Source organism: Chaetodon auriga, chromosome 5, assembly GCF_051107435.1.
Source record: "Chaetodon auriga isolate fChaAug3 chromosome 5, fChaAug3.hap1, whole genome shotgun sequence".
NCBI classification, from domain to species: Eukaryota; Metazoa; Chordata; class Actinopteri; order Chaetodontiformes; family Chaetodontidae; genus Chaetodon; species Chaetodon auriga.
Window position 1 is genome coordinate 19,822,635 of NC_135078.1, and position 16,434 is coordinate 19,839,068.

Genomic DNA, 16,434 nt, shown 5'->3' on the forward strand with positions numbered 1-16,434 from the left:
TATGCTTTTTGGCCAGGTTTCTCTTCTGGGATGTTGACTATAGCGTCCCAATTAGCACATACCATAAACAAGTAGAACATGACATAACGTGTAACTGAAAACCACCATTCTGGATTAATTACAGCCTCTGTAAGTGTGTGCCACTGGTGACGCACCAGCTCACTGTGCCTTCATACGGACTAAGAACAATCCAGTCTTGTGTTCATATGGCTGTGCTCCTAAATGTGTGTTCACCAGCCTGCCAATGCGAAGTCCCCCAGCACCACGACAATCACATCATTGAGTCTGGCTGTGAATGCTGGCTTGTTCGCTTCTAGTTTAGCAAAGTGCAGTTAGCTTTTACAACACAAAGTAATGTCACGTGGATCTGTTGATGCTGATCCTGTGGGTGCGTATTTCTAATTTTTTTCAATTATTTTTACAGTATAGCCCTCTGTCACATGTGTAACCTCCCCGCTCCATTTCCATGCAAAGGAAAAATCCAACCTTCGGCACTTGAATAGCGTGAAACTCATAAATATGATGTGTTTAATGCTTTCCAGCAGATTTATTGTGACAGTGTCAGTTTATTTTGTTGGCGTCTATGCTTTTCCTTGACCTGCCTTCACTGCTGCTACTTACACAGTTGGTGAAATATTGTTTTTCCAAAAATGACTTACCTCGTCTTTTGACTCTTTGACACTATAAATTCCTACAAATGGTCACATGATTTCACCGATCTACACTTTCACTAGACTTTCACTCTACAGGTGGCAGTAAAGAGCCCAGAAATGCAGCAACATCTCAGCAAAATGAGGAAAGAAAAGACTTGTAGGAAGTAAATGTGGATGTAAACAAGGCAGATTTCTCCAAAAATTGGCTCTGAAAATGTTTTTTATGAGGAAGGTAATGCATTCAATACGTTTGTTAGGCCTCGGGCAAACACACAATGTGTTTTGGTGAGTAACACTGAATGTAGACAGAAACTTTATTAAGATGAAAACTCCACAGGGCACCTTTAAGCATTCACTCTCTGCATCTGGTTTATTACATACATTGTACTGTCTTTACATGACATCTCATCCATGGGATTAGGAACAGACACACAACGCTGCAGCACTCTGTTGGACATTATCTTTATCACTGTTAGTGAAACAATTACACTGAAAACCCATATGAGAGGAATCATCTGGCCTCTACTCTTTTGTGGATATAATAATATCAGGAGAAAGAAGCTGAATCTTAATAATGTTCATCATCTTGTATCAAACTTGGATTGTGCTGGAATGAGGAGGCTGCATGTGTGTGCAGAGCTTCATGTTTAACGTCTCCAGTGTGTGTTTGTGGCTTTGGCTGCAGGGAGCGATCTATGGGAGCTCAGTCCAATATAGCCTTTTCTTATTAGCGTCCCTAGCACTAACATACAAGTCAGGCAGTGATTATTAGACAGCGGTGCACACACAGCTTCAGGGGGAAGAAACGTTCAGATGCTTTCATTGAATTTAAAGTATGTGTGTGTTAGTGTGCCAGCGTAGGGGTGTGCGTGCATGGGTACGCGTGCACATGTGCAAACACACGGCATGCATATACTGTTACAGGAATGTTCAATCACTTACAGAAATCCACTCGTGGGCTGAAGCCCTTTAAAAACTCGCCGTAGAACATTATATCGATTCCAACTCCCAGCTGGAGCTCTGCGTCGTCGGCTTTCTTCGCTCTCCACTTCATATTGTTGTGCCATCCAAGGCATACTCTCACTGTAAATCCTTTTTATTCTTCTCTTCCCTGCAGTAAGATGCACTGTGTGTTTCTATACATTAGTCATGCAGGGGGATCTAGATTCTTTCATCTAATCATCATTTTCAAGAACTTGACTTTTAACCCTCGAGCAATCAGTCTGCCGGCATCAGACTGCAGCCAGAGGATGGAAGTGAAATGCAGTCTTTGTAACAGCTGGAAAAGAGCAGTGCATTTTGTCAGATGAACATTAGATCCTGTTCCAGGTATTTCCATGATGCTGCTGACATAACTTTACTTCATACAGGAGCATAAATTGTAAAAGAAACGCTGCCTAACGCAGTTTACTACGTGTTACTGATGGATCACACAGCTAGGTGATGTCTGCCTCTGCTTCTGTCTCCCTTTTTCCGTCTCTGTACCTCCTCTGTAAATCTCACTCTTATATTTCTTCCACTTCCCTTCAAACTCTGTCTGTGCTTCTTTGTCTAACTTTGCTTTCTTTGTTGTTATTTTGCTGTTTGCTTTGTTGCTAAGAGATCAGAGCACCGTTGCTGTTTTCCTGCACACGTTTTATTTTAATATGCACGCTGTGGTTACAAGAGCTGGCCAGTAATCAGTTATGCTTTTGATCAATATAATTAAAATTATATTGACAGAAATCTATTATGCAAGGGTTCTTTGGCCGTTTTTTCCCAATTTAAATTTTATGTTCCCTCACAAGATTCAAGCATATAGGAACATTTCTTGTCACATAGGATCCTACAAAAAGATAACCTGGGTGGCTGGTCTTTAAGCTGCAGCATCGAAGTGATATGAATATTTCTGAAGGCCGACATATGGAAGCAGCTTTCGTGGATGTTTGAGGTACAAGAAACAATCTAGGTATTTGTGTCTTCTGCACTCAGTATTTCAATCATAGCGTGATGTGAACCATCTGCCTGTCATCTCTGTCACTCCTGGTGCTGAATGCAGGCATTGTTCAAAGCACTCAAACTGGTCAGTGTATGCTCAACCCAGACAATGTTTCAGCACTCCAGCAGCCTTTATTGCTACGTGTTTGAACCAGATTTTTGTTTTTTCAAAGCACTTAATTCAGACAGCGAATGTGTTGAAAGCTGACATTGCTGGAAGCGTACTGGCAAGTTCATCTGCGAAGGCTTTAACACGCTGCATGTGTTCCTCTCATTCTTTTGAATAAGTGTTGACTTGAGCGTTGACCCTTTCACTTCTGAGTGAATATATAATGAGGCTGGGGAGTTTGGCACAAAGGTAGTATATGGTGAAAATAGGGAATATCACAGATGACTAGTGTTTAGAAATTGTGACATTTAATTAACGCTACATAAAGCAGAATTTTTTTTTGCCACCTACAACCTGAAAAACAGCCTGTTAAAACACGTCTTGCAGACACAGAGCAATGCCTGCATTCATTTAGAGCTGTTAAGGATTGTCCTCGCAAGAAGAACAACAGCATCGTCGTTTCAGCAAGTGCTCAAAAACTTTGTTTTCGTTGAAGTGACAGAACTCCTGTTCATTGTGAGCAAAGGAGGAAGCAGTGTGACTTTGCTATTCAAGCACAGGGTCCGCAACAAAACTTTGACAATCGCAGAAGACCGCAGTTCATTTCCTGTGTCTGACTGACGGTCAGCTCTGTTTTCTTTAACCGTGAACACAATCGTTCTCAAACTTTAACAATGTGGTTATTATTGTGACCATAACGATGAAAATCCTCCTAAAATGATTCATTTTAACCCGAACCAAGATGTTCTTCCAACCTTAAATAAGTATGTATTTTAATCCAAACCAGGATCTTTCCCTGAACCTAATCAGGCTGAACTGTGGCCGAGTTTTTTGGTTTTGGAAGTCAAAGACAAGCAGTGTCATCCTGCCCATCGGGAAAACTCTTGTTATTCCCGAGTGTTATTCTAAAGGGAAGTTGCAAATGATGTATGTTGTCATTTAGATTAGAGGACTTGTTGCTTTCTGGCCACCTGATAAATGTAAGTGCAATGTAAACTCTCTTAACAGTCGACTTTCGGTGTCTACTCATAATTTTCTGACAAGGATGTGAATGTGAAGATTCAGGACTGTGTTCATAGGAATTCTCTATGGGCCCCTCCCCAAATCTACGGCTATTCATTCTAGTGTCTTTGTGGACCCTCCACACACGAGTGTCCGGTATACTCAGTCGCCTTTGAGCCCCCGTCCGACACCCCTGGTTATTAATATAAGTCATGGTCAAGTGTTAACAGACATCTCTGCACATTTGGAGCTGAGCTCAGAGAGTGTGCTTTCTAAAACACCATGAACACACACATACATTATGTGTGTGTGTGTGTGTGTGTGTGTGTGTGTGTGTGTGTGTGTGTGTGTGTGCATTAGAGTTTCCGTCTCCAGTGGAAAGTGTTAAAGCTGCTGTTTTCTGTCGTGACCAAGGCTGCAGAGCCATAAATCAAATACCCTGGGAAACTTGAAGTGCTTGGCTGGTTGCATCGACAGATCATTTTGATTTCTGTTTCTGATTTTCTCGATGATTTTTAACTCTTTGATATGAAAATTGAAACTACTTTCGAGCTCTGAAATCTTTTTAATCATGGTGATTGAAAACAAATGTTTGCTTTAGGAAACAGATTCCCCACCAGCACGAACATTTTCTTTAGACTTACAGTTAAGACGTGCAGATTAAATACTTAGAAGACAAATTAAAAATCACTTTATTCTCGGTTTGCTGTTTGAGAGTTTTGTGAGTTGGGGTGAGTGTTTCTGTCCGTGGAGAGGGAGAAGCAGCAGTTGTGTGTCGTGTAGGATGCAGGAAGTGGGCATTATTTGGGGGAAAACATACAACTGAACATTTTGCGGTGAGCATTTGGTCCATAACGGTGCCAGAGCAGTTAACGTGAACACACCCCATGGAATGGATCAAAATGTACACAGAATAAAGAGCCCACAGATTCAAAGCGCCCGCTAGCAGTTTCTTCTTCTTCCTTTCCATCCATGCAATTTTAATCAGTGTCAAGTCGATCGCTCGTTACTCTCTTCCTCCTGCCCTCTGTGGTTGTGAGTGGTGGTGAGTGATGTTGCGTGTGTTGGGCTAATATGACTATAAAAGGTTGGGGCCGCAGAGCCTTAGCACTAATCCGGGTGCAGAGCCTCTTTTATTAGCCCTGCCTGTGTCTGCTGTGTCTGTCTGTCGTTGTGTGTGTGTGTGTGTGTGTGTGTGTGTGTGTGTGTGTGTGAGAGAGAGAGAGAGAGAGACAAAGATAGCGGCAAAGGAAACAGACACACAGGGGAAGTAACGCACCGGAGACGTCTAAACCCACATCACACTCTCTCATCCCTGACTGTCCTTTCTAATTCAACAAAAAGACGTTTTCTTGTAGAGGCACCAGATTCACTTGAAGTCATAGATGGGTAAGAATAAGAGGCACTTCATAGCTAGGACAGGCACAAAAGTGGTCTGTGGGCGTGTGTGTGTGTGTGTGTGTGTGTTCAGTGAAGTGGTGTGTGTGTGTGGTCCTTTTCATGGTGTCAAAAGAAACAAATGACCTCACTCCCCGTTGGACACAGCTGGACCTTCTGTGTGACCAAGAATGGTCAGAGTCACAGCTGCAAGGTGTTTTTGTTCTATGAGGACTTCAACAATAGATAAGTCCCATTTTATTAACAGTATAGCAAACACTTACGCTGATTGCTTACACTCTGGACAAATAATAATATGATATATAAATTTGTAATGATACTTTCACTTTGGATACTGTGCTTTGGCGTCATGGGAGAAAGACAAGAGATCCAGGGTGACACATCCTACACACATTTCCAAATTTGTCACTGTCCTCAGCCTGCTGATAAGAATGGCTCTGGTTTATATGACACATGCTGCCACAATGCATTGCCCTGACAATGAGTTAGAGACAGTCATGAACTCCCCATTAACAGACACTGATACAGTATTTCAGATCACTTTTCAGTGTCCTCGTCTCAGTGAGAACATTAGATTTGTGTCACCGTTGAACTCATTGAAATAATCCGTCTCACCTGCAGAAATGTCCTCAGATAACACATGCTCTAACTTTACCAAGAAGGAAACAGGCCTATTTTCAACACAAAAATATAGAGCCCGTAATTACACATTTAATCTAATTGGATTTTGGTGTGGACTCTGGCCTGCTTGTGTGCCTGTTAAGTGCTTAGTTGCCTCGCAACGGTTCTCCAACACTTGTTTACAAAATATGTTCAAATAGATGGACAACAGCAGCAGTTACGGGTGTGGAAAATGTTACAGTTGTTCCTCTAGCATAATTGTAATTATATATTTAACATCGCTGTCAAGGACAGAATAAATGCAGTAAAGCGTTCGTGCATGTTGAAGCCATGTCGAACAGCAGGGCTGGTATTAAATACCAAGCCTGCTGTTCGACATGACTTCTTTTGTGTGGCTTGAATCTGTTTCAAATTAACCAGCTTCCCCCAGAGTGGAAGTGCAGCAATTAAACTTTGTTTAGATGCAGATATTTAAAGCATACCTCGAAAATCATGGAAGGCACTGAGAACCAGAGGCAAGAGAAATGGAGTGTATGGATATTTCATGATGAGTGCAAACTAAGAGATGTCTGGCTTGTGATTGTTGTTTCCTCCGAGCCAACAAAGCTGGAATGTGTCTACATCATGTAGCGTCCCATTAGCTATTTGTCACCTTTTTAACTGCATTTTGTACAGAGTATAATGGCATAATTGCTGTTTACTGGGACTAGATTCACTTTACTTGATCTTTATTGTGACCGTAAAATGTGTGTCAAGATTTTTTGACACGGACATTGAAACGGACATTAAGAAACACACAGCTCTTAGTGACACTAGTGTTATTGTAGCTGTGGAAAATAGGCTCTACACTCTAAATAAGGTGCTGCATTACCAGTTCTCGACTTCTATATGCTAATCCAGCTTCCAGTTCTGACTGCTGCATACTTTTTTTTTAATCTAATTTCATCTTCAGTGTTTATTCGACCAAACATGCCTTAGAAATATCATTTTTGTCCATTTACTGTTCAGATATTGCCAGCGCATGTACGTATGTTGATGTGTTTATGTTCATTAAACAACCCAAAAAGAATGGGTACATACACTGATGGAGAATGTGGACACCGGGATTGTATTATAGCTCAGACCTTTTTTCTTACTCATGCTGCGGTTGAGAGACCTTTTGAACTTTTCTCCTTTCTCTAACAAGCTGTAAGCTCAGTTTGACAGCAGCTCATAAAGAAAAAAACAAAGCTAACTAAAAGATGAAGCCTCCTGTTATTACCAAGCATCAGCGACTGTAAACTAGACCCTCCATCATGCGGTCGAGGACCAGGTCTTTCATTAGCTTTGTCCAAATGCTTCTGTACTGGAATGGATCCATAAATCCTGTGATAAATACAGACTGAACGCGCTCTTCCCACATCACCTTGACCCACCCTCCTGCAGGATTTTCATCCTGACTGTGATGTTGCTGGTTATGGAGATAATTGAAGCTCATTGTGGTTTTTATGTTTCTGCAGCTGACAGATGGCGGGAAGGCGGCTAAAGGTGGCATTGCTGTTGGAGACATGGTTCTGTCTATCGACGGCGTCACCACGGACGGCATGAACCACCTGGAGGCCCAGAACAAGATCAAGAGCTGCACCGGAAACCTCAGCCTCACCCTGCAGAAGTAAGCCGCAAGCTCACACTCAGTGCATGCATGTGTGTGCATGGGTGTGTGTGCGCGTAGCTGTAAAACCGAAACCACTTTGCGATGATTTAACGTGTGAACGTGAGTGGGAAGCCATTTATCCCCATGACAACACAGGACCCCTATACGCTTCATTTCAGACACTCCCAAACAACCCATCGCCTGCATCAAATTTAAAGTCCATGCTTCCCCTTTCAACCCCAGATATCCCGCATACAGGCAGATGTTCACTGTTGTTGTAGGAGTTAATCTTAGCTGTAACACACAGCAATGCCATTAGTTCTGCCTGATCTCCCATTCCCTGAAGGAAAGGCGAATAACCGAAATCACAGCGAGAGCATCACACATGTGGACCACCCCCTCTTCCCCAAGGCCTACTCCTCGCTATTTGGTGGAATCCTGTTGTACAGTAGAGCTGATTTATCACAAGCAGTTGTGTGACTCTGTGTGTGTGTGTGTGTGTGTGTGTGTGTGTGTGTGTGTGTGTGTTACATTGGTTCTCATGTGGTTTGGATTGTCTGGTTCTTTGGCAGCACTTTTAGGCATGCGTGTGTTTTTATTTAAACACTGTGAGACGTTCAGGGCTCCCACACTTGTCCTTTTGGATTGGAGATCATGAATGAAGGAGCAGATTTACAGTACACAGTACAAGCGCAGGTAACATGAATTGGTTTCACTATACATGAAATTAGATTTGAAGCAATAAAACGCTCAGTTTGCTTTTCTTTCTGTGAGTTTTGATGCGCCTGGGTTTGACATTCTGTCCTCCCTCGATGATGACTTGTCATCTTTCTTTCAGCCCTCCTCTCATGTGAGGCTAGCTGAGCATGTACTAATTTGTGGTCAAATGATGACTGAAGATGTTTGCTTTTGGTCGAGAACACACACTGTAATCCCGCAGCGCTAATAGTAACTCAAGGTCAGTGTGCGGGTTGCTGTGAAGCAGAGGCCCACAATCAAACTGTTTTTTATGATGAGTGAAGCAGGTCCCAGCATCACTTTTGGCTAAAAGTCTTTGTGGATTATTTACCTGTCAGAGCGGGAGTTTGTATCCTGATGGATGGTTTTTACACTGAAGGTCAACAAGTTTTGCTGACAACGATGTGGAAGATACACAACCGTCAGCCCAGCACTGAAACTGAAATTGTTTTTGCAGGGAGCAGCAGCAGTCATGATTCATACCTTTAAGCCATTTCTATTACACAGTGTAGTCTGTCTCAGCATATTGATAAAACATCACAAAAGCCTTCTTACTGCTTTATTTTTACACTAATTAGCTGCTGTAGACTGCGGACAGCAACAAATCACATTCTAGCCACCCAAAAAAAAAAGCAATGTCAGTTTAAGTATACACATATTTAGAATATTTTTACCACGTTGCCTTGCTGTCAGACGGCCTTTTAGGATGGGAAACTGAAGCCGTTATATCCATCTACACTCTCATCAAAGCCACCAGACTCCATTAACAAAAACAGTAATTTAATCTCACAGAACACGGGAGCTGCTGGTCTACCACTGCCTTGATTGCGAAGTTTGATTGTGTCATTGTGTGACTTCAGTGTTTTAAAGGGTTAGTTCAGATTTACTGAAATAACACAATCCAAGCCCTGGCTCGTGATTGATATATAGTGGAGTAATACTTCCACATTCTGCATCTGCTTATACAGTTTGTCTCCCTGAAGCTGCAATAAAACATGTGGATGAGACGACTAATAGATTCAACATTTCAGTGCTTCATCTAAAGTTTGGCGTAGAGTGAAAGAGGTTGATATGAGCTGCAGGACACAAACCTGCCAAACATATAAGTCATTACTGTGACTGTCACTCCATATCTAATCTTGAAAGGAATAGAAATATGTTTATTCACTTTCTTGTCTGCTAAATATGAAGCTACAATCTCTTAAGGCATAATCGACAGAGGGACATTTGTACATACTTTAGGGAGATTTTTGAATATGCAGGGCAGTCCAATTTCCATAGACAGCCTGTTCTAACTCTCAATCTGTTAGATGATGTAGTGTAAAGAATCCAAAAAGTTTATGTGTGGATGAGGAGTGAGATTGATTAGGCCGAGGGTGAGAATATCAGGCCAATCAGAGGAAGAGAAGGGCTGGATATGCCTTCGCCGGTGTGGTAAAACAGTGCGTGAGAGTAGTTACCTTTTGGGAGAGTTAGTTGCGATGCGATCAATCCGTTCACCAAAAACATGAACATGTTCAATGAACACTCTCTTTTAGCGCGTTCATGCACAACACTGATCACCACTTATTCGGCTGGACTTCATCACTTGTATGCCTGTTGAAAATAAAGATGAATTTGATTATGCTTTACGTGGAAATGTGAAGCAACAGCCAGGAGATTGTTAGATTAGCTTAGCATAAAAACTGGAAACAGGGGCGAATCAGCTAGCCTGGCTTTGTCCAAAGGTTCAAAAAACCAAAATACCTCACTCCAGGAAGTCACTGCACCAAGCCAAGAAATAGTCCAGCACAAAACCCTGGTGAAACCACAACATGTTGCTTTTATGCTTCGTTCATCGTGAATTTTAGCTTGTGGTTGTATCAATCTTCTCATCCAACTCTCGATAACAAAGCAAAAAAAAGCATATTTCCCAAATTGTCAAACCATTCTTTAAACACTCATTAATCTTTTTATTGTCAATGTTTTTCGACTGCAGTGACGACCGGAGCAAGTTTTCGTAACTGTCACAGACTTTTGTTTCCAATTACTCCATTAAGGCGCCAAATGAGCTGCCAAGTGCCAGTGTCACTGAGCAAATCTCATGTAAGGGTGCCCTTGTTTGGCGGAGTCGTTAAAGGATTATTTGTTCTGCATCGTTCTGCGTCTGTGGCAGACATCAGCCCTTGAAGAGTTGATTCATGCCCTATTGGAAACACATGGAACAGCTTGTTTCATTAAGTGGCAGTATTATATTATTAAGGCTGTGTGACCAGGCAGCCACGTCGGGGACAGCTGGCTCCAGCTCCTGCTTTACTGGGACACTTTGACATCCAGAAGATTGACAGTAATCCCTGCGTCTTCTCCAGACTCCATTATAATAAGAAAAAAGCTCAGTCTCAAGCTTTCTTTCTGTTTGTTGCTTGGCATTCATTGGCACTGTGAGTTAGACGTACTGTATATCCAAAGAGTGTCATACTTAGGTCAACATCTGGGATTTAATAGGTTTACATGCGTAATGGAAAGAACCAATCTCGTCCCTTGTTTCTGTTAGTTTTTATAGGCGTCACTCGCTCCTCTTTTCATTTTTCCTTTCTGCCTGCACGTTTGGATTGGGTTTGTCACTGGGTCAGATAGCAAAAGGAATGATAACAGTGAGAAGATACAGAGACATGTGAACAATGCATGTGGTGTCTGTATGTGTGTATTTTAAAAGGAGACAGGTTGTTATTCCTTTTCCAAATAAAGGGATGGTGGGAGGAGAGATGGGCAGCAGATGTGTGAAGGACAAGAAAAGGAAAAGCTGTAAAACAAAGTTGTTTCTGCAAGACAAATTCAAGCTGACATGAAGCTGAATTGTCCTGGTTACAATTCTTTTTAAGGATGATATGGCAGATGTAAAGGGGGCCAAACTATCCTGGCACTTACCCACTGCTCCATCCAGTAAAAAAAAAACTGGACCAGAACCAGGATTTATTAACTGAAAACTAAAACCAGATACTAAATGCATGAATGCAAACGCCATGGTTACCAGAGAAATCATCACACACCAACATTCATTTCGCTGTCCGTGAGACTTTCTGTATTTCTAGAGTGGAAAACATATTACAGTAAAGGAAGCAGCCTGGAACAGGTGCCAAAACAACAGTGTAAGTTTGTTGTTGTTCCTTTCTTTCCAGCTTAGATCAGCCAGTTTGAACTGATCCAAACAACGTTAAGACAGAGATCTGTGCGTTATTATAAGAAAAAAAAATCTCTTTGATGAACAGCAGATATAAATATGTCTTTGATTTTCTGTCACTTTCTCAACTGGTTTACCCTAAAACTTTCCATCACACAGGTTTCGCTCTTGAAAAGCAGATTTCAGAAACACCAAAGGCTGTTTTCATCAGATCCTTCATCCAGGAAAAATCAGCTTTTAATCTTTTCTACATTGTTTTTTTTTTTTACTTACTCACAAAGATCACTTCACAGTTTCTATGTGCCTCACTTAACTTCAGGATGAGCGTTGTTACATGTGTGATTCATGTGAGTTTCACACCGTCATCTCAGCATATAGGACCGATCTATATTTGGCCACAGCAGCGAGTGTCTGGCAATGCAGTGTGTAAATTGAATTACATGGCTGTAAGTCTGTCACTTTATCACAGTGTGGATGAGTGACTGGGTGACCGAGTGAGAGTTTCTGTAGGCTTTCAAAGATCCGCATCATTGTTTGACTCGGCCCACTAGCCCCTTTCTGTTTACAATATCTGTCAGATAAGTTGTATTGAGGGCAAAGAGGGCATAAATAGTACTGACGACATGCTGGTTACTGATCTGAAGTGTTTGTTGTTTTATGCAACATTTCAATCTTTGCCTGAGTTTTCCTTCTGTCTAGGAATGCACTCTGTATTGTTATGTTAATAATAGCTCTCAAAACACAAACTTTCTGTCAAACACTGTTAGTGTGTGTGTTTGCAGCGCTCCAGCTAACAGAGTGTGGTTTAAATGCTGAAGGGAGGGAGAGCAGGAAAGAAGGAAGGCTGGAAAGAGCTTAAAAGAAGTCGAATGGAAGTAACAGCATGGCAAAGAGATGAAAGAGAGGCACATAAACAACGATGGAGTCGGATTCTCCACAGCCCAGGTTTTTTGATCAACTGGGTTACCATCTGCAGTTTCTGTAAACCATGGATCACCCTGCCTGATGGCACCATGCTAGAAAGTTAAAACATCACTGCACCATGTTTAGATTCATAGATATCCATAAAGTTTTACTGTGATCACTTAGGCACAGCTGTGGAAAAAATGCAGTCTGGTTTCTGGGAAATTCCTTTTTTCAGTGAACGATTTTTCCGTTTTTACCTTCAGAGTCGAACTGAATTCAATTTGATGAGACTGAGAACAACAGCTAATACCTTGTTAGCTAAACAAACTGTTTTACTATGAATGAGACATCAGACACATGTGGAGCACATGTGTTCATAACGCACACACGACGGACACACACAAATCCTCCGTCAGAAGGCTGGTTGGTATGGTTTTAGTACATTCCAGTGAACCTCTTCAGTCTTTCTAGCAAGCAAGAACAGATGCCTGTTGCCAAGAAATTATATTTATATACGACTAACCTGCAGCAGCAAAAACAATTTCAAGAAACACAACACCACCCACGTTACTTTTTTTGATTACAAAATGAAGAACCGTCATTAACTAACATAACATGAACAAAGTTGCAAAATGATGATTATCTACAATATGTGCGATAATGATATTTAATTAACCTCACCTTTCCCTAACCTTAACCAGAGCCTACTCCCACATGCAGTATTATACACAAAAACAACAGTCCAGGCACCAATTACAGAACTTTTCCCTTCAAAATAATTGGAATAACAAATCAGTAGCATATTAATGTAATTAGAAGGAGACAGCGTCGCAGTAGAAGAGTTTGTCGAGGGGTCGGGGGGGCAGCAGAGCAGGATAAGGTTAGAGGTTGTAGAGGAACTGATAAGGCAGAGCAGAGGTGTGTTTTCTATAGACTGAGGTGGCAGGGCTGTAGTTGAAAAGGTGATGAAAGAGCAGCGAAGAAGGCAGGAATGAGGAAAGGACAAAGACGGGAGAATGAGAAACTGACATCGGAGATGAAATATGATTGGAGCTGAAGCTTGAAGAGAAAGCTAAAGGAGCGTGGGGGGGGGGGGGGGGGGTTAAAGACCATCAGAATAGTCCCATTAGAATAGAACAATCACAACGCGTCAACATTTAATTTAGACTCTTCAGCAATGTAATTATTCTCTTTAGAGGTTCACCAAAGTATTATATTTCATTTCAACCAATCGTCTTGTGCCTCAACAAAACCACCTTTGTCTTTCACTGCTATGCTCCTCAACTGCCAGTGTCTGGCTAAATGCTTAATTCCCCACAGTGAAGTCTTTTCGAAGCCCATTTGACTATTTAATGGGTCTGTGTGCATGTGGGTGTTTTTCACCGGTAATGGCACAGTCTCGATGTCTTGATGTGTTTGAGGCGGTTAAAAAGGTACAAACTGAAACGCAGCTGACCTGATGCACTCACCCGCATGTACCTAAGCACATCATAGTACACTGCTAGTGAATGCACGATTTGAATAAACAAGCTATCACGCTAAGAAGAAAGGTTTTGAAGCAGCTTTTGTGTTGTGCTGAGTTAATTGGTTCCACTTCTCTTTTTATCAGAGTGGAGATCACCCTGTTGAAAGGACCTCAAACGGGATAATTACAGTGTTTGACAAGCCCATTCTTCATGATTGAGTGTCTCGATGGTGGAGTTGTCACATTTATAATAGTGGGGTCTTATGTATTCATGCAGAAAGCCAAAAGGACGGGCCATAATAAGTCATGGATAAACACAATCAGATTTTAGATCTCTTGTGCATAATGCCAGATTGAAACGCTGTGGTCTTGTTGTTTTGCTGCGGTGGCATTGATTTACGGATCCCCCCCTCCACATGCACAAACACACACATCAGTCTGAAAAGAAGTTTAGCCCACCTCAGCACTCTGTGTCCTGCACACACACATACTCATTTTCACTCCACATTCATGTGCTACATACATGCAAAGTGAGATGGAGAACAATATTTGAGAAACTGGATATTTTTCACAAGAGGTATGGTATGCCTTAAGGGTCCTAACAAAGACATGCAGACACACACACACGCAGCTGCTTGAGTTATTTTGAGTGGGGAAGTTGGCTCTGGGTGCTCAGGCAAGGGATCGGGTGAGGGAAGTTTATGCGTGGTTGGGGTATACTTTTTCGTGTTGTTTACATTGTGTTCTCTGAATAGAGACAGCGCGATCCTTGGGTTGTATGTGCAAATGCTGATGCTTGTGCACAGCCACGTGCCCAGCAAACACAGGCGCACACATGCACATGTGTTGGTGTGTGCCATTGGCTACTACCAGCACAGCGGTTCATGTCATTTTCTCTTTAAAATGTTTCGATTCACAAACTGACACACATCTTTCCTGTTGTAGATTTGTGGTGTGTAATGTGACCACCCTAACAAGGAAATCTGAAGTTGTCTGTGTGCACACACATGACTGATGACCTCTCATCGAATCAGAAATATGAGAAAGTATCAGTTACATAATTGGTCACTTGATGTATGGGGCTATGTGTCAGTTACCTGTTTGTAGGCAAGGCCGATACTTGAACCAAATGAGCTATCGCCTGTTTTTAGCCCATGCTTTGAAATGAAACCCAGAATGGACGGCATGCTTGCTTGGAACTGACCCGCGTGTAACAAGAACATCGTGTCTGAATGAGCTTGGCTTTGAAGGGGAAAGATAATTGGATTCCCTATTTAAAAAAGACTGGAGAAACCATGCTTTTAGAAAAATACCTCGGTTAATGCAGCAACACTGGCAAACTTTTGGCCTGCTGAAGTGTTTCAGTGCAAAGGCAACTTTCCATGAAGGAGCACATAGAGGTGTGAACAGAAAACACATCAAGAACTCCTGCTCTAACATGGCCGCCCCCAGTTTGAGTCCAATCCAAGAGGTGTAAGAGGAGCTGTGTTGTAAGGTTTTAAAGTGTTTTATTGTTTTGTCTATGCCTTTATCAGAAAGCAGATAACAAATATTCATGGTCTGCACGTTAACCTGTTGGCCACCAGGGCGTTCTGTGTCCTATTGTCACTTCAACGGTGAACACAAACTTTAGAGTTCTAACTAATATGTTTAACACCATTTTTAAAGAATATATATCCAAACTCAGATGCTCCATAGGGTGGTTGCAGCCAGGCATTCTGCTTGTATATACACCAATATACCAGCCAACACATACCTAACACACACACCTCATACCTAAAAGACTGAATAGGTAAACAGGTCAGCACAGTCTGCTTAGGTTTTGGCACCAAAACTTCTTGGTTAGGCTCAGGAAAAGATCATGGGTTAAGATAAGTACACTACTGTTACATACATTATGCAACTTAAGTATGTTACATAAGTTAAAATAAGTCAACATTGACTTTGGGTTTCGCACAGAACATGTGAAAGTCCTGTGTTTGACCCGTCCACCCGCCTGACCTTCCACCAAGTACGGACTTTCTCGTATCTTATCTCATCACCTGATTTCCTCCTTTGCTCTTGTCATAATTAATCCGGCCACACGAAGTCACCGACTAACAATAAATATGGCTCCTATAAGTCTGACCTATATGGCCGTTTTTCTGGTGAGGACGAGCTTATACTGATACATGAAGTATAGCACAGACTTGATCAGTTAGAGCTTGTGAGACTTGAACTGTAGCTGCAAAAATTCACAGCCCTTTGCAAATCCTCTGTACTCGCAGAGACTCTCTGCGCAGCTGCCATTGTCACTTACTCGGCTCTGATATTTGCCAAAGATGTTCCAAAGCCAAGAGCGCTAAACTGAGCTCACCTGTCTCTGTCTTTCACTGCTCTGTAGTATTTGCCAAAGATCATCCAAAACTGATGGCCATCTTCTTTGGCCCGGCTTGTAGTATTCACACATAAGATCATAATACCAAGAGAATGCAGCTACAGCTAGACACACCTGTCTCTGCCTGTCCGCTGCTAGTCTGTTGTTTTTGCCAAAGAAAATACAAATCCCATGAACATTAGGGGTCTGTGAAGGTAACCCGCAGACACTCCGAGGCCAAGAACACTGTGTTAAGCTCATCTGTCTCTGTTTTCTTAATTCTTCTCTGCTATTTGCCAAACATATTTTGCTGTAAGCCAAGAGCACTCATCTTCAGGCCAGCCAGCATTGCTGAACGATACCCAAACAGGCAGCTGTAACGGTGTGAAGAATCATCCGGACTGATTAGAGGAGAA

The 16,434-nt window shown here is 42.0% G+C and overlaps 1 protein-coding gene across 1 annotated transcript in view; it reads left to right on the forward strand.

The window, feature by feature from the left end:
• pdlim5a (PDZ and LIM domain 5a) overlaps positions 1 to 16,434 on the forward strand; it is a 58,407-nt gene that overhangs the window by 6,686 nt on the left and 35,287 nt on the right. The window contains exon 3 of the mRNA XM_076729767.1: positions 7,260 to 7,411. Within this exon, the coding sequence (XP_076585882.1) occupies positions 7,260 to 7,411 (152 nt within the window). The remainder of the gene's footprint in view (positions 1 to 7,259; positions 7,412 to 16,434) is intronic.